At 43.3% G+C, this 27,339-nt stretch overlaps 1 protein-coding gene across 1 annotated transcript; it reads left to right on the top strand.

The window, feature by feature from the left end:
- Window positions 1–317: 317 nt before the first annotated feature.
- On the top strand, window positions 318–18,722 carry RBFA (ribosome binding factor A). Its single transcript, XM_073331836.2, has 7 exons — window positions 318–622; window positions 3,220–3,262; window positions 5,153–5,329; window positions 10,150–10,262; window positions 11,540–11,624; window positions 14,021–14,094; window positions 16,950–18,722. The coding sequence occupies exons 1-7, from the start codon at window positions 405–407 to the stop codon at window positions 17,344–17,346; spliced, it is 1,107 nt and encodes a 368-aa protein (XP_073187937.1). The 5' UTR covers window positions 318–404; the 3' UTR covers window positions 17,347–18,722.
- Window positions 18,723–27,339: the final 8,617 nt, after the last annotated feature.

Consider the following 27,339-nt stretch of genomic DNA (forward strand, 5'->3'; position numbering starts at 1 on the left):
GCAGTCCAGCTCTCTCCAGGCTCGCCTTTTCTTTTGAACTCTACTGACTGGGCCAAAGCGGAGCATGGGCTGAGCCGGGGCCCCATTCTGAGGGGTGGGAGGTAGCAGAGGCTGGGGCCAGACCCGCTGGGGAAAGCCAGGCCCCGCCTGGGGCTGACGGCTCCTGCGAGGGCCCTGTTTTTAGTGCAGGGGAGGGCGGCGGCGGCGGCGGCTCCCCTCCTGGGCGAGCGCAGCTGAGTCTCCAGCAGCGGCAGAAGGTGGCCCAAGCGGTAAGCGCCTCCCCCCGGCGCCTTTCCCACAGCGGTTAAGGCGGGGCCGGTGCGGTGCCTCCCCTGCCCGCTAGGGGCGCGGCGCGGCCCGCCTGCTGCTCCCTGCCCCAGGCCCGGAGCGCGGCTCGCTGCGGTATGTGGGGCTCGCGGGCCGGCCGGGGGCCCCGGTGGCCCCAGCTCCGAGCGATCGCACCCGGCGGGGCCGAGCGGCGGAGCGCGGCGGGCGGCGGCGGCGGGGCGGAGGCCGGCGCGGGTGCTCTGCTGCCGGGCGGCCCCCGGGGCCGGGCCCTGCACGGGTCCGCCGCCCTCGGCGGCTCCAAGAACCTGCTGAAGAAATTCGCCTCGAAAACCAAGTAAGTGCCCGGCCCGGGCTGGCCCCCCCTCTCCGGGGCGCTCCCTTCCCCCAGCGCCGCGGAGCACGGGCCTCCCCGGGCAGCGACCGCCCCGCGCCTGCCTTGCAGCGCCGGCAGCTTCCGATCCTCTGGCTGAGCGCTCGCGTCTACACCGGCGCCCCCTTCCAGCTGTGTGCAGGGACGCTTCTTGGTTAATACGAAGCCGTGCTATGAATTCTCTCCCCTCTGCTGCGGAAGATCCTGCTTTATGTTGTTTACACTTGAGCCGTTTTGCGATGAGACTTAAAAGAAAATCTTCCTCGTGCAGATTGTCCTGGCTTGAGCACACCACCCCAGGTGGCTGGCTGTTCCCGTATTCAGTGGAGAATGAAGTGTTGAGTACCTCCTAGCCCTAGGTATTTGCAGTAAAAGCGACTTAATCTACAGTATGCATACTGCTAAACTCCCAAACTATAAGTATTCTCGGACAAAAACGATACTAAAGTGGAGTAAAGATTGAGGGGATTGATAATTTAGGGCAAAATACATTATAGGGATGTTTTGTAATTATCCGCAAACCAAGTGCATGGAAATGCACATGGAGGTAAGTCAAACCACCGTAAATCTAATCATAGAATCATAGAATCATAGATTATCAGGGTTGGAAGGGACCCCAGAAGGTCATCTAGTCCAACCCCCTGCTCAAAGCAGGACCAATTCCCAGTTAAATCATCCCAGCCAGGGCTTTGTCAAGCCTGAGCTTAAAAACCTCTAAGGAAGGAGATTCTACCACCTCCCTAGGTAACGCATTCCAGTGTTTCACCACCCTCTTAGTGAAAAAGTTTTTCCTAATATCCAATCTAAACCTTCCCCACTGCAACTTGAGACCATTACTCCTCGTTCTGTCATCTGCTACCATTGAGAACAGTCTAGAGCCATCCTCTTTGGAACCCCCTTTCAGGTAGTTGAAAGCAGCTATCAAATCCCCCCTCATTCTTCTCTTCTGCAGGCTAAACAATCCCAGCTCCCTCAGCCTCTCCTCATAACTCATGTGTTCCAGTCCCCTAATCATTTTTGTTGCCCTTCGCTGGACTCTCTCCAATTTATCCACATCCTTCTTGAAGTGTGGGGCCCAAAACTGGACACAGTACTCCAGATGAGGCCTCACCAATGTCGAATAGAGGGGAACGATCACGTCCCTCGATCTGCTCGCTATGCCCCTACTTATACATCCCAAAATGCCATTGGCCTTCTTGGCAACAAGGGCACACTGCTGACTCATATCCAGCTTCTCGTCCACTGTCACCCCTAGGTCCTTTTCTGCAGAACTGCTGCCTAGCCATTCGGTCCCTAGTCTGTAGCTGTGCATTGGGTTCTTCCGTCCTAAGTGCAGGACCCTGCACTTATCCTTATTGAACCTCATCAGATTCCTTTTGGCCCAATCTTCCAATTGGTCTAGGTCCTTCTGTATCCTATCCCTCCCCTCCAGCGTATCTACCACTCCTCCCAGTTTAGTATCATCCGCAAATTTGCTGAGAGTGCAATCCACACCATCCTCCAGATCATTTATGAAGATATTGAATAAAACCGGCCCCAGGACCGACCCTTGGGGCACTCCACTTGATACCGGCTGCCAACTAGACATGGAGCCATTGATCACTACCCGTTGAGCCCGACAATTTAGCCAGCTTTCTACCCACCTTATAGTGCATTCATCCAGCCCATACTTCCTTAACTTGCTGACAAGAATACTATGGGAGACCGTGTCAAAAGCTTTGCTAAAGTCAAGAAAACAATACATCCACTGCTTTCCCTTCATCCACAGAACCAGTAATCTCATCATAAAAGGCGATTAGATTAGTCAGGCATGACCTTCCCTTGGTGAATCCATGCTGGCTGTTCCTGATCACTTTCCTCTCATGCAAGTGCTTCAGGATTGATTCTTTGAGGACCTGCTCCATGATTTTTCCAGGGACTGAGGTGAGGCTGACTGGCCTGTAGTTCCCAGGATCTTCCTTCTTCCCTTTTTTAAAGATTGGCACTACATTAGCCTTTTTCCAGTCATCCGGGACTTCCCCGGTTCGCCACGAGTTTTCAAAGATAATGGCCAGTGGCTCTGCAATCACAGCCGCCAATTCCTTCAGCACTCTCGGATGCAACTCGTCCGGCCCCATGGACTTGTGCACGTCCAGCTTTTCTAAATAGTCCCTAACCGCCTCTATCTCCACAGAGGGCTGGCAGATATCCTGCAGTAATGCAGTAATGCAGTAATGATCCTGCAGTAACTGTAATAAGACATTTTAATAGTTGTGGTCCCAGATTAAATTTAAATTTAAATTTGTAAAGACATGTTAGGTTCCTTTCATTCCCCCTCTTCTTCGTGGGGTCTCTACATAGTCTTGTTGTTGTTTGTTTGCTTGCCTCACTAACTAAAGTAAAACAGTTTGTACACTGAGCACACTTGATGCAACCTCATTGAGAAACTAACAGATTCCTTTAATGCCATTTTATGTATGAAGGTGTTTTTTCAGAGTAGAATGGCACTTTCATACACACGTATGCCTAATATTTCTTTACAGTTTTTAAAAAGTAAAAATTTTTCTTTTCTCTTTTTAAAGAAAGAAGTTTTGGTATGACAGTCCTACATTGGGGTCTCATCTGGTAAGTGCAAATTTTCAGAATTTGAAGTGTCATCTTTGTGTCAAGTGGGGCAAATGTATGCTTTTACCAGCATATGTAACTTTTGAAATGCATTTATTTACTACCACGAAACATCAGAATTTTAGAAATGAAGACTAGCAATCTAGAAAAGGAGTACTTGTGGCACCTTAGAGGCTAACCAATTTATTTGAGCATAAGCTTTCGTGAGCTACAGCTCACTTCATCGGATGCATAAAGTGGAAAATGCAGTGAGGATGTTTTATACACACAGACCATGAAAAAATGGGTGTTTTATCACTTCAAAAGGTTTTCTCTCCCCCCGCCCCACTCTCCTGCTGGTAATAGAGTGGGGTGGGGGGAGAGAAAACCTTTTGAAGTGATAAAACACCCATTTTTTATGGTCTGTGTGTATAAAACATCCTCACTGCATTTTCCACTTTATGCATCTTATGAAGTGAGCTGTAGCTCACGAAAGCTTATGCTCAAATAAATTGGTTAGTCTCTAAGGTGCGACAAGTACTCCTTTTCTTTTTGCGAATACAGATTAACACGGCTGCTACTCTAAAACTAGTAATCTAGTTATCGACAGAATACATGGAGCAGTATTGTTCTGTAATAACACCATAAATGTGCCTGATCCTCTACGGACCTAGGAAGACAAATTTCTGTCCTGAGGAGTTTAGTCTTAGGTTCTGATCCTGCAAACACTTACGCACATGAGTAATTTTACACATACAAATAATGCCATTGAATGTAGCTCTGTCAGCAGAAACTGGGATTTAAATTAGGCATAATATAAGAGAGTAGAGGAAAGGATGCTGCCGAAAAAGTTGGTTTGGTTTAAATTTAGCACATATTTTGTTAGTTTCAAGCTTTTGGTGTTTATCCTCCTGTTTGTTTTGTTTTTTATAAGGCTAGCCACAGTATCTGCAAGCATTTTCACCAAGTGTCTTGGATTTTCTTGCCTGAGGCTCACTGAAAAATCTCACTTTTTAGCCTGGCAGTCACTAAAAGTTTTGCTGTATGTAACCTCCTGTTCTACGTGTAAGGTGGAGGTTCCCTGCCTGATCTCCATACATATTCAGTCCCAGGCAGCAATCTTGCAAATGTATGAGTAGTCTTATTTAAATCAGTGGGGACTTTTCAAATTGCATAAAGTTAAGCATGTGAAGAGTTTGCTGGATCCGTCGCCCTGGTCTTCAGCACATAGGCTTATAAACATAGCTCAAAAGCTTCCACCAACAGAAGTTGGTCCAATAAAAGATATTACAACACCTACTCTGTCTTCCTTACAAACAAGGGTGAGTTTGCCATCTGGGCTCTTGGGCTGTGGATACCTATCCACAAGAAAGTGAACTGTGAAACCCTGCAGCAACCTTCAGATTGTAATTAGTTTAAGTTCCTATTGATAGGAGCCAAATTCAAATCAGTGGCCTGTAGATGATAGTTTTAGTATCATATTAACAAGCTTTCTAGTTATCAGGTGTCTTTGTCCCCCCCATTCAGGATATTCTACTTTTGATTTTTCATGATCTAGCTCTGTTTACATTTAAAGTGCATAAAGAGCATGTTCCAGTTTTAAAGTTGTCCTAAGGCACGCCATATTGCAAAATCTGACCCTTTAGGTTTTATCCAAAGTGCAATTTGAAAAGCAAAGTAACAAAAAAAATAATTTTCCTGATTATATTCACTCCAGTTTAGAACACAGATTTACTGAGCTTTATAGATAGCTAAATTAAAGAAGCTACAAAATAAATGAGAAAATAAATCTTGAATATAATACTTTAAGATCACATTTCTTTGCTGATAAAATTGAAAAGTAGCAGAATTACAAAAACTGTTGTACATTTGTCTAGACTATTTCTTAGTTAATGTTTTTGTTTTTAAAAGGTGTACAAGCCATCCAAGTTGGCCACTATACTAAAGGCTACTCAGCAGAAAACTAGGAAAGAAGACAGCATACGCAAAAAGGTCCTAAACGTCCTCTTGTATAAAGCTGTGACAGACTTGATGAGCACTTGTGAAGTCAGTCAAGAGGTTTGTGACCTCAAGCTGGAACTCACCAAGGCAAGTACAAAAGTTGTAGTTCAAGTGAAGTCACTTTGACTAAGTTGTGGAACAAGATAACGCGATATTCAAAAACAGCTTTTAGGCCCTAGTGCTGTATTCTGATCTATGCAGGTGGACTGCTGCACCATGCAGAGCCTCACTGTCTTCCGTGGGGCTCAGTGGGGGCACAGCAGTTTGCCTGCAAGGATCACAATGCACGATCCAGGCTTTAGGCCATGTCTACATTATGAATACTTGCCAGTGTAGCTATGCCCATATATGACACTTGCAAAGGGCTCCCAGTGGGACGCAGTTTATACCGGCTGTGACTGGGGTTCCAGCGGGGGCCACACTGAGGTTACTCAATTAGGGCAAACTGCAAAGAATGGGGCAGACAATCCCAAAAGCTGGTGGATATTCCAGTTCTTAGATTTATCAAGCCAGCACAAAACAGTTTCTACAATACCTTACTGGTTGTACAGAAGCCAAAACACAGTTCCCTTATAGCAACCCCAGACACCCAGTCAAATACGATGAGGATTACTTTAAATCTTATTTATCATATAAGAAAGTTCTACGAATCGCAAAGGATCAGACATATTACCTCTCAAGTTAATGAATATTTCAGATCTTACCCGAATACATGCTTACAACTAATTCTTAACTAAAATTTATTCTTAAAAAAAGAGAGAATTGGTTAAAAGATCAGTATACATATGGACATGAGTACAGTTCTGAGATCAGTTTCATAGTAGAGATGGAGAACAACAATATACAAAGTTGTCATAATTAATGATTAAAACTAATTTGGAAGGGGATTAAACCTCATGTTTCATGGCTTAAACCAACCTCTAACTATTAGAGATCAGGATGAGATCTAGTGGGACTATCCCACATCTGTGTATTGTGCAATTTATTTATTTTTACACCTTACTGTGAAGCATCTCATACTGGCATGTGTCGGAGACGAGATACTAGACTAGATGGGCCTTAGGTCTGCTCTAGTGTGGGAATTTCTGTGTTTCTAAGTGGTTTTCTGAACCTCTGGGGGGTTCATGCAGTTAGTCTTTAACACAATACAAAATTTGAGAGAGACGCTCTCATAACATACTTTTTCTCCTGATAGAACTATGTAAGGAATTACTGATATTAGCACATTACAGCAGGTCTCGTGCTGATTCTGTCTTCCTCAGGGTTGGAGCGGTGTGTGTGGGTATAGGAGTGATCTCTGAAAAATCTTAACATTTGCTCTGGATTCATATTTGAGGATTCTCTGTTTATCACCACTCTTCATTTCAGCTCTCATGGTCCTGTACTGTTTGCCATCAGATTTCCAGTTAGGAAAACAGGATGGATCACATCAATACTATTCCATAATTCACTATAGGGGGTTGATCTCTCTGTGACACTGCGTCCCATAGTCTTCATCGTGATAGTATTATGATGTGATTGACATAATTATGATGTATTTTATGCAAGATAAGTCATGTGAGGTGTCATTGGAAAAGTTATGATTTTCTGAATATGATTATCCTATTTGTATACGTATATCATTTTTGTATCTCAAGTTATGAATATTCACTATGTAACTATTTCAAATGTAGTTACACCTGGGTAACGCCCACTGAACAAGATGCTTTCAGTCTAGATACTGGGTGGGGAAGGGCCTATTCAGGGCAGTGAGCCATTAGGGAAAAACTATAGGCCTTTGGAGAAGCTTATCTCCCACCTGGTGATGAGCCTTCCTGAGAACACTCCAAAGGCCTGTGAGTAATGGCTGCTATGACTCTACAAGGACATGTGATCAGACCACATGATGCTGGACTCCGTCTTGGAATGTCAATATTTTTTCACAGACTGGTCTGGGAACCAAGCTTTGAAACAAAGGGTTCCCAGCCTATGCAAAAACTATATAAGGCAGGGAGAGACATCATCTGGTGTTCTTCACTCCCCACCCAAGAAGGCTCCTGGAAACACCTGAGGAACAAGGACTGAACTTGGGGAAGTACTGGACCCAGGCTAAAGGGATTTCCAGCCTGTGAATGAAATACCTGGGGTTTCCAAGCTGTAAGCCAGTGCAGCTTGCCCCTTAAAAATCTGTAGCCTGCTTATATCATCTCTTAGGGTGAGAATCAGCTAATTCATATCCAATCTACTCTAGCATATTAGGATTAGTTTGTGTTTTTTGTTTATTTGCTAAGTAATCTGCATTGATCTGTTTGCCATCCCTTATAAATCACATAAAATCTATCTTTTGTAGTTAATAAACTTGATTTTGCTTTATCTAAACCAGTGAGTTGGGGTAAGTGTATGGGAATCTTAGCTCAAGGGGCAAAGGCTGTTGCATATTCCTCTCCATATTGAGGGAGGGGGTGAACTTTGAGTTTACACTGTACAGTTCGCTGTGCAGCACAAGACGGTATAACTTTGGATTTATACTCCAGAGAGGGGCGTGTGCGTGGGGAGTTGGGAGTTTCCTTAGCTGTAGCCTTTCCATTGTTGGTTCATTGCAGGGGCTGGACAGAGAGCCTGCACGTAACTACAGCTGAGTGTGGCCCTATCTGTATGAAGGCTGGTGAAAGTACAGGCTGGAGGGCTTTGCAGCTTGTCACAGCAATACAGTGAGACAGGGAGCCCAGGCTGGTGGGTCAGAGAGCTCAGTGGTACCCAAGTTCCAGGTGGCACCCGAGGGGGGAACCCATCACACTCTCCCTTTTCTTAAGAGATTTATGCAGAGACCAAAACCACGCACCCTCAGCCTACAAATATATTCTTTATATTGCTTGACCAGTAAAATGTCATAATATCCTAGAAGCTTAAGGTTTGTGTGTAGTCTTTAAAAAAAAAAAAAGAGAGAGAGAACTACAATTAAGTTGGCTGCGATAATGCTTCCTAGTGCCAGATGAAGAATTGGAGTTTGAATTTTGAACTCATTTTTTGTTCCCTGAGTCAGCTGAAAATGTGTGCACATTGAAGAGATACTGTCCGCTGTGGGCTTGAAAAAATGTATTGTTGTTCCTTCTGGCCAGTTTGGATGGGCCTTCCCTTTCCTGGAAGATGTTCCCTATGCTGTTATGTAATGAAGGAAGAGACCATGGTGCTCTTATTGCAGACTGAGCTGTCACACAGATAAGAACTGAAGGGAAAAGACTTCAATATTGATATAATTTTATTTTGCACGTTTATTTTATTAGGCCATTACGAACTTGTGTTATTGAATATTAAGATATAGCTACAAGTGTGTTGTAGTCAGGATGCTTGAAAATACAACAATTAGAGCTGTCAAGCGATTTAAAAAAAAATTAATCACAATTAAGCGATTAATCCCTGTTAAACAATAACAGAATTCCTTTTTAAAATGTTGATGTTTTTCATATTTTCAAATATTGATTTAAATTACAACACAGAATACAAAATACAGTGCCTTGCAAATGTAGAATTATGTACAAAAAACTGCTCTCAAAAATAAAACAATGTAAAATTTTAGAGCCTGCAAGTCCACTCAGTCCTACTTCGTGTTCAGCCAGTTACTCAGGTAAACAAACTTGTTTGTATTTGCAGGAGATAATGCTGCCCACTTCTTGTTTACCATGTCACCTGAAAGTGAGAACAGGCATTCTCATGACACTGGTATAGCTGGCGTCGCAAGATATTTACATGCCAGATGTGTTAAAGATTCATATGTCCCTTAGTGCTTCAACCACCATTCCAGGGGACATGCGTCCATGCTGATGACGGGTTCGGCTCTATAACAATCCAAAGCAGTGCGGACTGACCCATGTTCATTTTCATTATGAGTCAGGTGCCACCAGCAGAAGGTTGATTTTCTTTTTTGGTGGTTCGGGTTCTATAGTTTCCGCATGGGAGTGTAGCTCTTTTAAGATTTCTGAAAACATGCTCCACACCTCATCCCTCTCAGATTTTGGAAAACACTTCAGATTCTTAAACCTTGGGTCGAATGCTGTAGCTATCTTTAGAAATCTCACATTGGACAAAATGCAAAGCAGGTACCAATCTGCAATGAAAGTGTTCTTAAAATGAACAACATGTGCTGGGTCATCAACTGAGACTGCTATAACATGAAATATATGGCAGAATGCGGGTAAAACAGAGCAGGGGACATACAATTCTCCTCCAAGGAGTTCAGTCACAAATTTAATTAATTAATTTAATTAATGCATTTTTTTTTAATGAGCGTCATCAGCATGAAAGCATATCCTCTGGAGTGGTGGCGAAAGCATGAAGGGGCATAAGAATGTTTAGCATATCTGGAATGTAAATACCTTGCAATGCCGGCTACAAAAGTGTCATGCAAATGTCTGTTCTCACTTTCTGGTAACGTAAATAAGAAGCGGGCAGCATTATCTCCTGTACATGTAAACATTTGTTTGTCTGAGTGATTGGCTGAACAAGAAGTAGGACTGAGTGGACTTCTGTAGGCTCTAAAGTTTTACATTGTTTTGTGTTTGAGGGCAGTTATGCAACAACAACAAAAAATCTACATCTGTAAGTTGTAAGTAAATCTACATCTGTAAGTAAATCTTTCATGACAAAGATTGCACTACAGTACTTGCATGAGGTCAATTGAAAAATACTGTTATAATTTTTACAGTGCAAATAATTGTAATAAAAATAATATACACTTTGATTTCAATTACAACACAGACTATTAAATATTTTGGAAGTTTTTCTACATTTTCAAAATATATTGTAAATTTCAATTGGTATTCTATTGTTTAACAGTGAGATTAAACCTGCGATTAATTTTTTTTTGAGTTAATCGCATGAGTTAACTGCAGTTAATCGACAGCCCTAATAGAAATCTTTGCATTTTACAGGTATCCCTGTCACCAGACTTTTCAGCATGTCGTGTGTACTGGAACCCTGCTGAAAGTGCAGAGGAGGATGATCGTATTGAAAGTATTTTACAGAAAAGTGCCCCACGTATAAGGTACTATTGTGTGCTGTAAAGTTTTGTAAACAATTACTCTGCTTCATAAATAGTCACTTTGTCTATTAAGGATCAGAAGGGTAACCGTGTTAGTCTGGATCTGTAAAAGCGGCAAAGACTCCTGTGGCACCGTATAGACTGACAGACTACAAAAGCAGTTTCTCTTCCCTTGGTCTTCATACCTCAACTGCTAGAAGAGGGCCTCATCCTCCCTGATTGAACTAACCTCGTTATCCCTAGCCTGATTCTTGCTTGCATATTTATACCTGCCTCTGGAAATTTCCACTACACGCATCCAACGAAGTTGGTATTCACCCTCGAAAGCTTATGCTCCAATAGGTCTGTTAGTCTATAAAGTGCCTTCGTCTATTAAGAATTTCTGAAGGGAAATTTCTAAGGTATTTTTACAAATCATGAATGTGACTCTCATTAGAATACTTTGGATCAGGATGTTGGACATCTGCACTTCTAGATATTTTGAGCCAGATTATCTCCCTTGATGAGCTACACATATGGGCTGCGTACTGGCCATAACTGGCCACCTGAAAATTCCACTCATGGGGTGCTTTCAATCCATGTATAGCTAGCATACCCAGCTCTGCTGAGTAGGATGTGGCTGGAATGCCACTTCACTTTGCTAATTGTTAGCTTGTAAAAGGTAGTCGCTTGGGGCTGCTATAAACTACAGTGCGGCCAGGGCTGGAACTGTACAAGGCAGAAAATCAGAGAGCTGCAACTGCCTGCCTGTCTTTTTCTCCTTCACTGAGTTTTTACTGTAAATCAGTGTATTATTTCTGTATATTCCTGTAAACCTTTTAGCTGTAAAGAAAGGGATTAATTTTCTCAAGTTCAAAAAAAGTAATTTAGACTGTGTAACTTTTTTGCATATACAGAAAATCCTGTGTACATAGGAGCCCTAGAAAATACTCCAGCCGCCCTACTATGTCACTTCTTCGTGTATGTACACATACACACACTTCACTGTGTTCTTCAGTAACATCACTGTAGTCTTTGCTTCAGTAAATGTCCTATAGTCTACATCCTAATCCAACAAACTAGATCTAACTTGGACTTTGACTTGAGAAATTCTATTTTTCTAGTAGCCGAATGTGCTAGACCATTAATCTATAGTATAGTCCTTTGAAATACTAGAATTTGTCATCTGAACTGATACCCTATAAACTTTGCAAACAGTACCCATGCTTCACAATGTAAATATTGCATCTGTCTTAAAGATGTAAGATTGCTCATATCTGGGGGCATTTTATTTTTTTCAGACATCTTTTGATTACCCATCAGGTCCTGAGAACTGTTCCTCCAATAGTGTTTGTTAAAGACAAAGAAGCTGCAGCTATAAAAGAGGTAAGATACAATCGCTGACTCAGTGTGTAAATATCACATGTTGCAGTGGTTTTCGGAACAGACATGTAAGAACGCGGAAGGCTTAATAGGTGTCATGTTTAAGTAGACATGTAGTTGCTCACTAGACTTGGAAAACAATTTAAATTGAAACCCAATTCCCCATCTCTGACAACAAGCTTTTTAATGTTTTGATAAGGGTCTCCAATTATTTTGATACTTTGGGGATAGTGGAAAGTAGAGCTATCTTTTTCATTAGTTTTGTTGACTTTATCTATAAAAACTTCTGAAGAGAAGAACACTGTCTGAAGATGTTTCCGGAAGATAGACTGGTTAATCCAGAAGAGAGATGCATCAAATAACCTCAAATGAAAGACAGGAAACTACTGTCTTTATAACCTTATGCCAAAAAGGAAGCAGAGCAGTGATGATGGTGACCAGCTGGCTAACTGCATTGCAGCTGGTTCAACTGTTACTTTGTTTTAAAAGGCGCTGGAATCTAATGGAGAGAAACAGGGATATTGTATATTGAGGATAATATCTAGCTAAAGGTAGCAAGCTTGCAGACTAGTGGAAGTACTTTGAGAATAGTAATGTCTTCTAGGAACTCATTATTATTGAGCATGAGAGGAGGTAATATTAGGATTGTGAGATTCCCATGAGGTAGAGAGCACAGTGATACTTGGGAGTCTTTCGAAGAATGAATTGAACTAGAGGATAACAACATTAAAAATTGAGCTAATTCATGGGGTCCTGTGACTCAAATTAGCAGACTGTTAGACTCTTACTATCTTGCTCTTACTATCAGGTTAAAAATTGAGTCTCAGTCACAAGAGCATCCATTGCACAACTAGCAACCTTGGAAGAGGCAGAGAGAGAGTGTTTCATTTCTCACCAATGCACTAGGAATACGAAGTGAACAGCTGAATTTCCTCTGATCAGTGAGGGTGTCTACACTGCAACTGCAGTTGTGCCTCCCAGCCCAGGTAGACAGACTTGCACTAGCTTAACTTGAGCTAGCATGCTAAAAATAAGCGTGAACGTAGCTCGGACTAGCCACCTGAGCTCGGACCCAATGGGCCGGGTGGGCTTGGTGGACTCAGGTGGCTAGCCTGACCCACCACCCATGGCACAACTTCCACACTGCTGTTTTTAGAATTCTCACTTGAGTCTGTCTACCTGGGCTGGAAGGACAAAGCCAGCTGCAGTGCAGACATACCCAAAGGTAGTGATAAATCCAGAAAACGTTTTTTGTTAGCATACGCCACCACCTCAGTGAGAGTGCTTTTCTACCCCACCAACAACAGGTGTAGTAATAGGGCAAAGTTTAGGCATATTAATGCTCGGTTTAGGGTTGTTTAGTCCTCTGTCCCAGCTTGCAGATATAATTCCTTCATCTTTCCAGAAGTAACACAAGGATTTATTAACAACCTAACAGTGATTATCAGAACATCCAGAAGGAGCTTTAAGTCTCTACTACAGGACCCAACCTTCAAGTCCATTTTTATATGCAATCTGTACTTCAAATAAACTAAAAACCAGACACCAACCCCCAGTAGAGGAAACTTTACATCTTATAAGAGGGGAGAAAGACTATTACCTTCAGAAAGACTCGACTATTATTAATAGAAAGACTATTATTCACCTTCTAATAAAAAGAAAACACGAAAGGAATAAAAAAGCTGACGAGGAAAAATATTAACAGAAAAAGATGATTACAAAACCTAAAATTTGGTAAAACCTTCACAACTAAAGGTAACCTATAATGCACTAGAGATTTACGGTCCTGGACGGACTGATCTCTTCAAAAAACCACAACTGCTTAATCTCTTACATACCAGATTGGGCCAGACAATTTTCAAAAGGGGGAAGAGAGTGACAGAAAATTTGAAGTATATGTACACTGGTAAAGGGAAGAACTTAAAAGAATAAAGTGAAATCTAACCTAAAATGAGGAATTCTTAATTAAATTATCTCTCCTATCCACATCAAATATATGCCAAACCCTTGAAAGTCACAGTAGTCCATGAATTAATTATTCCATTTGGTGTAAAGATCCTAGTAAGGTATGTACTTCCTGGCAATTCCATAGACTGATAAGTTAGGTCTCTGTTAGAGCATCCACTCCATCCCAAGTCTAGAGCAAGATTATTCCCTACAGTACATTTCATAGTATTTATTGAGAGGCCTTGTAAATTAAGTGGATGACTTTTATTGAAAATACAGACCATTTTGAAATGCATATTTTCCAGAAACCCAGAAGGAGGCAACTATGATATTCATATGTAAAAGAGACAGATCTGTTTACTGTGCCTCATGCTGGCTTGTTTCCTTTATGAATGTAAACAGAATAGATTTAATAGTGGATATTTGTTTTCTATTTTTTCAATTGTTTACAGATTGATAGGTTATTGGCAATTGCTGACTTTGGACCTCAGGAAGAAAAAGACACTTTGGCTGAAAATGACTTTAGGTGGGTTTTTTGTTTTTGTTTGTTGTTTGTTTATTGAAATTTTGCAACAAGTATTTTCATTTATGGATATTCGATTAAAAATGGAAAGAATATTTATTTAAAAATACAGAAAATAATTATGCTGTGTGTTTATTTTGTATTTATAGATAGCCGCTATTGTGGTATCTAATTGTTAGCATCTTAAGAATTTAGTATAATGGTGTTATGAAAAAAGACACAGGATAGAGTTAGCGTAGTTTAAAGAAATCCTTATATAGACATCTTGCCTTTCAAAAGAGTGACTGACTACGCTATATAAATGTAAAGGGACATTGAGTAGTCAGTCATAACAAAAACCCACCCATAACAAAAATAAAATGTAGGGGGACAGTGTTTTACTTTATATTCACAGTGTCTAGCACAATGAGCCCCACCTAGTGATTGGAGCCGCCATGTGATTACAGAATATCTGTGGTATTTTGCTAAGAGCCATCCTTACCTCTCTTACCCCTTACTTTTATTAATGTTGAAAACAATTTAAAAACCTAAATTTACATCTTGCTCTTTGTGCTTTGGATTCCTTGTGCATTTCACTCCATCTGGACGTCTATTTCATAGTCTGTTTTGCCTTCTGGTTCTTGTGCACTAGCACAGTGCTCCAGTGCACAGGTCACAAGTGCTGCAAGGGAAAATGTATTTAATTTAGCTGTATGGACCTTAGGGTGGCAGTGGGAAATGATTGGAGTAGTGTTTGGGACAGAGTCCCATGAAGAGCAACATGCAGCTCACTATTTTTGGGTTAACTGCACAGATTTAAAAACCAGCAACTTTCTGCTCAGTTGATGGTCTCAGCATTTTCTGTAATCCCAATCTACAGTATGATCTTCTGCAGAGCATGGTGCTTCTGAAGGCAAGATCTATGTGCAGTAAGTCAGGAACCATAAGTCAAATGCCTTTGCCTCATGGCAGAGAAAGATGTTTTTGTTTCAGTAATTTACAGGCTGTAGGCTTCCAGTTTTCTGGATGGTAGGTTCTATAGAAGTGCAGTGTTGTTGGCCCATTGGCTCATGACCTGTGTCTTAGGCTAGGGAGACTTCTGTACTAAATTTTACAGTATATTGAAGGGCATGTCACTTTAGAGCCCAATATTCTAACTATTTATAACATGCTAATTTCCATAATACCTGAAGCCCTAAAAAGTTCTAAAGTAAGTGATATCTGCATCACTCTTTCCCCTTCACAGTAGGATTTGTTTTTATAGCGGTAATGCTAAGTCAGAGGGCTCATCTACCAAGTTTACTGGTGTAATTTACTGGTATAATTATATTGCTCTAGTTATACCAATATAACTGCCCCTGTGGACAGTCTTATTCTGGAATAAGCAGTATAGTTATACCAGTATATTTCCCCATGTAGACAAGCCCTGAGTCTTGAATTTTCCTCTGAAGATGGTTTAAAGAAAAAAAAAAAAAATTCTAATCCCTTGTGGAACTTAGCTGAACAAACTATTTAGAATGATGGTGATACCAGGCTGAGTGCTATCGGAACCTTATTTTCAGACCGGAAATAAGGTGTAAATTTTTAATGGTGAGAGCAATTAACCATTGAACAATTAATCAAGAGTCATGGTGGATTCTCTATACTAGGGCCCTTATCAAATTCACGGTCCATTTTGGTCAATTTCATGGTCATAGAATTTTAAAAATCATAAATTTCATGATTTCAGCTATTTAAATCTGAAATTTCATGGTGTTGTAATCGTAGGGGTCCTGACCCAAAATGGGGTTGTGGGGGGGTCACAAGGTTATTGTAGGGAGGATTGCAGTACTGCTACCCTTACTTCTGCGCGGCAGCTGGAGAGCGGTGGTTGCTGACCGGGAGCCCAGCTCTGAAGGCAGAGCCGCCGCCAGCAGCAGCAGCGCAGAAGTAAGGATGGCCTGGGTATGGTACTGTCACCCTTACTTCTGTGCTGCTGCTGGCGGGGTGTTGCCTTCTGAGCTGGTGCCCAGCCAACAGCTGCCACACTCTGGCCACCCAACTCTGAAGTCACCACAGAAATAAGGGTGACAATACTGTGACCCCCCCCCCAATAACCTTGTAACCTTCCTGCAATTCCCTTTTGGGTCAGGACCCCCAATTTGAGAAATGCTGGTCTCCCCTGTGAAATCTAAAAGCACACAAAAGACCAGTTTTCACAGTCCATGATGCATTTTTCATGGCCATGAATTTGGTAGGGCCCTATTTATAACTGACAATTTTCAGATCAAGTTTGGATGTTTTTCTAAAAGATCTGCTCTAGGAATTATTTTGGGGAAGTCCTGTGGCCTATGTTATACAGGTCAGACTAGATCAGGGTTTTCAAACTATGGGTCGGGACCCCAAAGTGGGTTGCGACCCCCCTTTTAATGTGGTTGCCAAGACTGGTGTTAGTCTTGCTGGGACCCGGGGCTGAAGCCAAAGCCTGAGCCCAACTGCCTGGGGCTGAAGCTAAAGCCAGAGGGCTTGAGCCCTGGGCAGCGGGGCTCAGGTTACAGGCCCCCCACCCAGGGCTGGAGTCTTTGGGCTTTGGCCCCCCCTGCCCGGTGCGGCAGGGCTTGGGTGGGCTCAGACTTTGGACCACCTCCTGGGGTAGTGTAGTAATTTTTGTTGTCAGAAGGGGATCGTGGTGTAATGACTTTTGAGAACTGCTGGACTAGATAATCACAATGGTCCCTTCTGGCCTTAGAATCAGAGAGTCTAAAAAGTCTTCTCTGTTTCCCTCTGATTTCACATGAAGATCTCTTGATAAAGAAGCTTAGTAAAGGTCATTGTACCTTTAAAGTTTCATAGTACAGTTTACCATGTGCCTCTTAAAAAAAATCCTTTTCTTTTCGCAGTGAATCAGAGTCTTCTGCATCATCTTCTGACATGGCAGCTTCGTCCATCCCAGCTAATCTTTTTGGGATTGATCATGAAGTGCTCAATAAGCAAATAATGGAGTACAAAAAAATGAAAAAGGTGAAGGACACAGAAGGCATTGGGTGGGCAGAACAGCAGCAGGTGCAGCTGGCTGCGATACAAAAGCAAAAGCAAATGAAAAAGAAGAAAATAAGGGATCCCTTTGAGAATGATATCACACCACAGAAATATTTACTGGACAAATATAGTGAAGATTCTTTGGATGGTGACATTGCACCTTCTCAAGATAGTAAACTGGAGTATGAAGTACAGGAAGTGGTAGATGAACTAGAGGTAGATGATGACAGAAATCAATCTACTACAAAACTTACTTGAAATTAAAAAGCCTTTTTAAAAAAACAAAACAAAAACCTGTTCGTAAAGAATTGTACTGGAGTAACCACTGAATTACAACTCCTGTGCTGCTTATTCACCACCTCCTTTCCATCTTCTCCAAAATATGTGGAAATTAATCAAATAGTACAAGGTTTCTTGGGAAAATAACTTTTAAAATCCTGCTTATAATAAATGTGAGAAGGTGAGCCCTTCTGAAGTCACAAATAATCAAGGTATTAGAAATATTATGGTTGTCAAAAGTAAAATACCCTTATCAGCTTTATACTGAGATGAAACTTCTTGTAAATACGTTATGAACCACCCAAAAACCTCATTTCCTTTGCCTTGATAAAAGTGCAAGGAACTGTCAAAGATGAAAATATTTCAAAGAACTTGATTATATTACAGTAGAAACCTGCTAAACTACATTTCAGTAACCTGCAAACTTTGTATGTGCACAAAAATGTGCTTTCCCTACTTCTCAAAGATTTAATAGCATGCTTTGTGCTGTGATCTCATATTACTAAGGCTTATTTTTACAAACCATGTATAAGTATTGAAGTATTACATATAAAACTACTAAAATAGACAAATTACCATTATGACTTCCGTACAGTCAGGCAAGATTCAGGCTTCAAGAGAGACCTTTTTTGCTGGGAGTAGAATGAGTGGTCATGGCCTATGTACTTATTTCATTGTCTTCATTTATTTAAAATATACACGTTTCCTGTTTCTAACTTTGAGCGGGGATGGACATTAAACAGCTCACAATTTGCAGAATTTTAGAAAGCAACCGATATCCAAACCTTCAGCTAACCAGCAGTTTTTCTTGTAATGCTCCTTCCCCTTGGGGCCTTGTTTTCACTAAGAAAAAGGGTGTGTTTTGACAGTGTACTAGCCCTGATCTACATTACAAACTTATGTCATATAATTAAATTACTCAGGGGTGTGGAAAATCCACACCCCTCAGTGACACAGTTATACCAACCTAACTCACAGTATAGACAGCATATGTTGAAGGGTGGGCATCTCCCATCAACGCACCTACTGCTTCTCGGGGAGGTGGAGTGCTTACACCAAAGGAGAAGGTCTCCCATCACCATAGTATCTTCACTAAGGGCTACAGCTGCAGCACTGTAAGTGTAGACAAGCCCTTAGCTATAGTATTAGCTGGTGAAGGTAAACCCTAGGCTTCCCCAGGAATGACCTTAACCATCTAACACGTTAAAACTACAACCTGCCTTGTCTCCACTTGGATATTAAACACATGGTAGTCAACACATTACAGTAGGAAAAAAGGTAGGGTATTTAATATGGTCTGTATCTCTAACTCCTCTCCAAAACATTAAAAATTCTCTAAGAGCATGTAACTTGAATGACAGTTGAGGCATCTCTTTCCTAGAAGAAAAAAGGTGTGTTATTAACTTGAGTTAGCTAACTCAAGATAAAATCCTAGTGAAGGCACAGTAGCTTGTAGTTTTCATATGAGTTAGCAGGTAGAGTTAAAGACTAGATGAGTGTAAATAAGGCTTATTCACTACTTCTAGCCTCATGATGACCAAAATGGCATAGTCTTTCTGATGGTTTCACAAATGTCTCCTTCTCCCTCTCCACTTCTTTTTGCACTTCAAAGGGAAGCCAATCTGAACAAACCTTCCTTACATAGGCACAAAGGCTGACGTATTTGCTGTTATCTGGCCATTACATTTAGAAGTCTAATTTTTCCTCATCGAGTAACTTGATACCCGGCTAGGTTTATCTGCAGAGTCTGTTAACTTCTGTTGTTTCCCTTCCCCATCTCAAGTATAGGATCTAGATATATAAATTTTCTTTATCTACAGGTTTTTTCCTACAGCAGAGTTTGTGATGTTTTATTTGTTCACATAATTCAGTAATTCACAAGGGGTCTCCTGTTTGCTAGTGCGAATCAGCAAGGTTCCACTACAAGGAGATCGGTTGGGTTGTGTCTGCACTGTGTTCTAACGTTCCGTGCTTAGGACATATGAACTCTTTTTCCCTGAGTACATCCACCAGTACAACATTCTTCTATTTGGGCCAATTCAATGTTGACTCCCCTTTTTCATGAGGATTATTTTTTGCCCATTTCATTTTACAGATTAGGGTCAGATTTTTAACATTGTACAAAATCTCAGTGTCTCTTTGGGCGTAATACAAACAAAAATACACACACACACTAACTGAACTGACAGTCTTAGGTTCTGCTCTCGGAAGAGTATGGCAAACATTTTTAGTCCATAATTTAATATCACACCAGACAAAAAACAAAACTTGTCAACCAAACACCACAAAGGGATGTGCTGATTATTACTATTTTTTAAAAAAGAAAATAGCTTTGCAACAGTGGCACCAATGTTAGTTTGAGCAATGAGGTATTCCTTTGGAGGAAGGGTTGAAGAAAGGGTAAAGCATTACTATAAACATTACTGTAGATAGTATCCTCATAAAAATACTAATTGAGGCCATGACTCAGCACTTCATTTAAGTACATGCCTAACTTTAAGCATGTGAATGTTTCCACTGTGCTTAACCACTGTCTGGAATTGAGGCCTGGTAGTCCATACAGTCAGTCAGTCTCTCTCTCTCTCTCTTTTAAATTTCTTGCTGTAGCCAAATGTATGAACTAAGGACAATTTTAGTTGTCTTTCCAGCTAAATTCCAACCTGCCTGTCCCTGGGCATATACCTTGTTCAACACTGGTTATCTGCTCCTCCAGCCCAGTGGAACACGCAACAACAACAGTAAAGCCTTGTCGGCATGGGAGACTGAACTTTCTCTGTGGGTGATCCAAGACCTAAGTACCATCACAAACTTTACCCCTTTCCACTCCCAGTGCAAGGTACATTTCTTTAATCCTGCCTTACGTAACACATAGCAACAGGTATATATATAAGACTGTCCACCACACACGTTTTTCCCTCTAGGGAGAGAATAAGAGAACCAACAACAGGTGTGAAGTCACATAGCTTAATGCTCTACGGGAAGGCCCTCAGACAATACGGTACATGAATAGACGGTGGCTCAGGTAAAAGAGCCATTTTACCCCTCTAAGCTTCCTCTCAGGCCATTTGCCTGTGAATATCGGGTAATCCTGGCTGCTTTTCTTAACCATTTTAAGGGCCCTGCAGATCTCTTCAAAACCCACCCATTGCCTACACCTCCAACTTCTGAGTTTGAAAACCTAGTACTAAACTTGTATTTAACCAGTTTGAACAATAGCATTCAGCAACTGGCAGTGCTTTCCTTCCTGCTCACAGTCTAGCTCCCTGATCCTCTCTGGATCCTGCTTCCTTTCACCCCAGAGCCACCAGACAACCTGCAGATTCAGCTCCCCACAAATTCCAAACAGACAGTCTCAGTGGACTCCATCCAGGAGTTCAGTCCTCTGTGTCTCCATGTACCCAGCAGCATGTATTCTTTGCTCTTCATCCAACAATGTACCCTATCATACAATTTTGCTTAATGGTTATCCTATAACAGCATTTCTTATCCTACAATTTCAAGATAACATAGTCCCTTCTGCACATCATCTAGTCACTGGAGTCCTAGGGAAAATGCCAGATATCTGAAATAGAAGCAAAGCAGGCCTAACCACCAGACCTGACCTCAGGCCCAAACTACACCTTTCTAATAATGGTGTATGCCTATGAATCCTGGTTTAGAGAGGAACAGCTGGTTCCAGCCACTTCTGCCTGCACTGAGAGGCGCATCACCACAGCCAGGTTGCTCAAGAAAGGGAGGAACTACTACCTAGCAACTAGTGGCTACAGGCAAGAGAAGTCCATTCTGAACTTGATAGTAGAGAAACAGATGGAAAAACGAAGTACGATGGAAAAGGGGCAGGCAGAGGAAATCCTATATACACTAACGACTCAGAAGAGACTGACAGCAAGAGGAAAGAGTCATATCAAGATATCTGGAGATAACTAAAAGGGAAAGCAGGTCCAAAAAGAAATACAGAAAGATCTTTGATAGGGTTAACAAGTCTTGCAGATGGGCGTGAAGCCGAAGATGTGGTGTATCTTGACTTCAGCAAGGCCTTTGATACTGTCTCACAGGGCTGCCTTATAAACAAACTAGGGAAATAAACCTAGATGAGCTACTATAAGTTAGGTGCATAACTAGCTGGAAAACTGTTTCCAGAGAATAGTTATCAGTGGTTCACAGTCAAGCTGGAAGGGCATATCAAGTGGGGTCCCACAGGTATCAGTTCTGGGTCCAGTTCTGTTCAATATCTTCATGATTTAGATAATGGCATAGAGCAGGGGTGGGCAAACTACCACAGGGGTGGGCCACATCTGGCCTTTCAGATGTTTTAGTCCAGCCCTCGAGCTCCCACCGGGGAGGGGGGTCGGGGCTTGTCCCGCTCCAACCCTCCAGCTGGGGAGTGGGGTTGGGGGCTTGCCCTGCTCTGCACGTGCCATGAATCTGTGGGCTCCCAGAAGCAGCCGCATGTCCCCACTCCGGCTCCAATACATAGGGGCAGGCAGGGGGCTCCGCACACTGCCCCCGCCCCAAGTGCCGCTCCTGCAGCTCCCATTGGCCAGGAACCACAGCCAATGGGAGATGCAGGAGTGGCACCTGCGGACGGGGGCAGCGTGTGGAGCCTCCTGGCTGTACCTCCACATAGGAGCTGGAGGGTGGACATGCTGCTGTTTCCGGGAGCTGCTTGAAGTAAGCACTGCATGGAGCCTGCACCCTGACTCTCTCCCATGCCCCAACCCCCTGCCCCACTCCTGATCCCCGTCCTGCCCTCTGAATCCCTCGGTCCCAGCCCAGAGCACCCTCCTGCACCCCCAACCCCTCATACCCAGCCCCATCCCATAACCCTCATCCCCCCCACACCCCAACCCCCTGCCCCAGCCCAGCCCCCTCCCACATCCTGAACTCCTCATTTCTGGCCCCACCCCAGAGCCCGCTCCCCCTGCCAGAGCCCTCACCCTCACCCCCTCTCGCATCCCAACCCCCAGTTTCATGAGCATTCATGGCTCACCATACAATTTCCATACCCGATGTGGCCCTTGGGCCAAAAAGTTTGCCCACCCCTGGCATAGAGAGTACACTTATGAAGTTTGCAGACGATACCAAGCAGGGAGGGGTTTCAAGCGCTTTGGAGGATAGCATTAAAATTCAAAATGATCTGGACAAACTGGAGAAATGGTCTGAACTAAATAGGATGAAATTCAATCAAGACAAATGCAAAGTACTCAATTTAGGAAGGAACAATCAGTTGCACACATACAAAATAGGAAATGACTGCCTAGGAAGGAGAACTGCAGAAAGGGATCTGGATGGATCACAAGCTAAATGAGAGTCAACGGTGTAACAGTTGCCAAAAAAAAAAAAGGGGGGGCATTATTCTGGGATGTATTAGCAGGAGTGTTGTAAGCAAGACACAAGAAGTAATTCTTCCACTCTACTCTGTGCTGATTAGGCCTCAACTAGAGTATTGTATCCAGTTTTGGGTGCCACCTTTCAGAAAGATGTGGACAAATTGGAGAAAGTCCAGAGAAGAGCAACAAAAATGATTATAGGTCTAAAAAACAGGACCTGTAAGGGAAGATTGAAAAAAATGGGTTTGTTTAGTCTGGAGAAGAAAACACTGAGAAAGGATATAATAACAGTTTTCAAGTATGTAAAAGGTTTTCATGAGGAGAAGGAAGAACATAAGAACAGCCATACTGCATCAGACCAAAGGTCCATCTAACCCAGTATCCTGTCTTCCGACAGTGGCCAATGCCAGGTGCTTCACAGGGAATGAACAGGTAATCATCAAGTGATCCATCTCCTGTCACCCATTCCCAGCTTCTGGCAAAACCAAGGCTAGGGACACCATCCCTGCCTATCCTGGCTAATAGCCATTGATGGACTTATCCTCCATGAATGTATCTAGTTCTTTTTTGAACCATGTTATAGTCTTGGTCTTCACAACATCCTTTGGCAAGAAGTTCCACAGGTTGACTGTGTGTTGTGTGAAGAAATACTTCCTTTTGTTTGTTTTAAATCTGCTGCCTATTAATTTCATTTGCTGACCCCTAGTTCTTGTGTTATGTTGTCTTATCCTCAGCGCTTAAGGAGAAGAAGCAATGGGCTTAAATTGCAGCAAGGGTGGTTTAGGTTGGACATCAGGAAAAACTTCCTAACTGTCAGGGCGGTTAAGCATGGGAATAAATTGCCTAGGGAACCTCCATCATTTGAGATTTTTAAGTGCAGATTAGACAAACACCTGTCATGGATGGTCTAGATAAAATGGTTTATTCCTGCCAAGAGTGCAGGGGACTGGACTAGATGACCTCTCGTCGTCCCTTCCAGACCTATGATTCTATAAATGGCCTAATCCTGAGAGGTGCTCAGCACTTACAACTTTACAGAATTCACTGGGTGCGCCCTAAATGAGTAAAGGTCTGAACCAGCTCCCATTGACTCCAAAAGGAGCTAAGATCAGAATCTAAATGCCCAAGACTTCACCAATGCAATGCGAGCATTAAGATTTTAAACACACAAAGGACAAGAATTGCAGAGTTAAGGTTCCCAGACAATCTTACATCTAGTCCCTTACCTGAACGTCTTGATGGTCTTTCATTAGGTTACCAAGTAACGTAAAACACAGCAAGGTGCTCAGTAAATAGTTCTCTCATTTTATTAAGTCCACCAATCCAAACCAATGGATTTTTACTCTTAATTTCTGGCTTTAGAAATAAAAATGGTGTTTTATGGGTGAATAGGATTCTGTGGCAGATATGTCTTTCCTTAGAATAAATCAGACTGCTGTGAAGCCCATATGCCAATTCTATAACTTCCACTAGTGTAACGCCAGTAATGTAAATGGAGTTATTCCTAATATACACATTGTAAGGGTATGTCTACACTACGAAATTAGGTCGAATTTATAGAAGTCGGTTTTGTAGAAAGCGTTTTTATACAGTCGATTGTGTGTGTCCCCACACAAATGCTCTAAGTGCATGTAGTCGGCAGAGTGTGTCCACAGTACTGAGGCAACTATCTGGACTTCCGGAGCATTGCACTGTGGGTAGCTATCCCGCAGTCTCCACCGCCCATTTGAATTCTGGGTAGAAATCCCAGTGCCTGATGGGGCTAAAACATTGTCGCAGGTGGTTCTGGGTACATATCGTCAGGCCCCCCTTCCCTCCCTCCTAATGTGAAAGCAAGGGCAGACAATCTTTTGCGCCTTTTTTCTTGAGTTACCTGTGCAGACGCCATACCACGGCAAGCATGGAGCCCGCTCAGCTCACTGTCACCGTATGTCTCCTGGGTGCTGGCAGACGTGGTACTGCATTGCTACACAGCAGCAATTTAATGCCTTTTGGCAGCAGACAGTGCAGTATGACTGGTAGCCGTTGTCAACGTAGTCCTGGGTGCTCTTTTAACCGACCTCGATGAGGTCAGGGGCGCCTGGGCAAACATGGGAGTGACTCAGCCAGGTCATTTCCCTTTTAAGTTTTGTCTCATGGCGATTGAGTCCTACTGGCAGTGCACTGTCTTTTAATCAGCAGCCAGCAGAAGATAATGACCAGCAGTCATACTGCACCATCTTCTGCCGAGCACCCAGGAGATGACGATGGCTAGCGGTCATACTGCGCAGTCTGCTGCCAGCAAGATGTATAAAGATAGATGAAGTGGCTCAAAACAAGAAATAGACCAGATTTGTTTTGTATTCATTTTCTCCTCCCTCCATCCGTGAAATCAATGGCCTGCTAAACCCAGTTTTGAGTTCTATCCTTGAGATTTTGAGTTCTGTCTTTGGGGGGGGGGCATTCAGTTTCTTGCAAAGCCACCCCTTTTGTTGATTTTAATTTCCTGGAAGCCAACCTTGTAAGCCATGTCGTCAGTCACCCCTCCCTCCGTCAGGGCAATGGCAGACAATCGTTCCACGCCTTTTTTCTGTGCAGACGCCATACCATGGCAAGCACGGAGCCAGCTCAGATCACTTTGGCAATTAGGAGCACATTAAACACCACACAAATTATCCAGCAGTATATGCAGCACCAGAACCTGGCAAAGCGAAACCGGGCAAGTAGGCGACGTCAGCGCAGTGACGAGAGTGATGAGGACATGGACACGGACTTCTCTCAAAGCACGGGCCCTGGCAATGTGGGCATCATGGTGCTAATGGGGCAGGTTCATGCGGTGGAATGCCGATTCTGGGCTTGGGAAACGAGCACAGACTGGTGGGACCGCATAGTGTTGCAGGTCTGGGACGATTCCCAGTGGCTGCGAAATTTTCGCATGCGTAAGGGCACTTTCATGGAACTTTGTGACTTGCTTTTCCCTGCCCTGAGGCGCAAGGATACTAAGATGAGAGCAGCCCTCACAGTTGAGAAGCGAGTGGTAATAGCCCTGTGGAAGCTTGCAATGCCAGACAGCTACCGGTCAGTTGGGAATCAATTTGGAGGGGGCAAATCTACTGTGGGGGCTGCTGTGATGCAAGTAGCCAACGCAATCAAAGATCTGCTGATATCAAGGGTAGTGAGCCTGGGAAATGTGCAGGTCATAGTGGATGGCTTTGCTGCAATGGGATTCCCTAACTGTGATGGGGCCATAGACAGAACCCATATCCCTATCTTGGCACTGGAGCACCAAGCTGGTGAGTACATAAACCGCAAGGGGTACTTTTCAATAGTGCTACAAGCACTGGTGGATCACAAGGGACGTTTCACCAACATCAACGTGGGATGGCTGGGAAAGGTACATGATGCTCGCATCTTCAGGAACTCTGGTCTGTTTCAAAAGCTGCAGGAAGGGACTTTATTCACAGACCAGAAAATAACCATTGGGGGTGTTGAAATGCCTATAGTTATCTTTGGGGACCCAGCCTACCCCTTAATGCCATGGCTCATGAAACCATACACAGGCAGCCTGGACAGTAGTCAGAAGCTGTTCAACTATAGGCTAAGCAAGTGCAGAATGGTGGTAGAATGTGCATTTGGATGTTTAAAAGCGCGCTGGCGCAGTTTACTAACTCGGTTAGACCTCAGCGAAACCAATATTCCCACTGTTATTACAGCTTGCTGTGCGCTCCACAATATGAGAGTAAGGGGGAGACATTTATGGCGGGGTGGGAGGTTGAGGCAAATCGCCTAGCTGCTGGTTACGCACAGCCAGACACCAGGATGGTTAGAAGAGCACAGGAGGGCGCGGTGCGCATCAGAGAAGCTTTGAAAACAAGTTTCATGACTGGACAGGCTACGGTGTGAAAGTTCTGTTTGTTTCTCCTTGATGAAACCCCCCACCCCTAGGTTCACTCTACTTCCCTGTAAGCTAACCACCCTCCCCTCCTCCCTTCGATCACCGCTTGCAGAGGCAATAAAGTCACTGTTGCTTCACATTCATGCATTCTTTATTAATTCATCACACAAATAGGGGGATAACTACCAAGGTAGCCCAGGAGGGGTGGTGGAGGAGAGAAGCACCAGGAGGGGTGGTGGAGGAGGGAAGGAAAAGGCCACACAGCACTTTAAAAGTTTAAAACTTTAAAACTTATTGAATGCCAGCCTTCTGTTGCTTGGGCAATCCTCTGGGGTGGAGCGGCTGGGTGGCCGGAGGGGGGGCCCCCCCACGTTCTTGGGCGTCTGGGTGAGGAGGCTATGGAACTTGGGGAGGAGGATGGCTGGTTACACAGGGGCTGTAGCGGCGGTCGGTACTCCTGCTGCCTTTCCTGCTGCGCAACCATACGCTGGAGCATATGAGTTTGATCCTCCAGCAGCCTCAGCATTGAATCCTGCCTCCTCTCATCACGCTGCCGCCACCTTTCAGCTTCAGCCCTCTCTTCAGCTGCCACTTACTCTCTTCAGCCTGCCACCTCTCCTCCCGGTCATTTTGTGCTTTCCTGCACTCTGACACTGTCAGCCTTCACGCATTCGTCTGTGCTCTGTCAGTGTGGGAGGACAGCATGAGCTCAGAGAACATTTCATTGCGAGTGTGTTTTTTTCACATTTAATCTTCGCTATCCTCTGG

Source organism: Lepidochelys kempii, chromosome 2, assembly GCF_965140285.1.
Source record: "Lepidochelys kempii isolate rLepKem1 chromosome 2, rLepKem1.hap1, whole genome shotgun sequence".
NCBI classification, from domain to species: domain Eukaryota; kingdom Metazoa; phylum Chordata; order Testudines; family Cheloniidae; genus Lepidochelys; species Lepidochelys kempii.

What these genes read in the sequence shown, in the direction of transcription:
- RBFA (XM_073331836.2), top strand. Translation starts at nt 405, where the DNA reads ATGTGGGGCTCGCGGGCCGGCCGGGGGCCCCGGTGGCCCCAGCTCCGA. An exon ending in CTACATTGGGGTCTCATCTG is followed by an intron (nt 3,263 to 5,152) that starts GTAAGTGCAAAT and finishes TGTTTTTAAAAG; the next exon opens with GTGTACAAGCCATCCAAGTT. An exon ending in TCAAGCTGGAACTCACCAAG is followed by an intron (nt 5,330 to 10,149) that starts GCAAGTACAAAA and finishes TGCATTTTACAG; the next exon opens with GTATCCCTGTCACCAGACTT.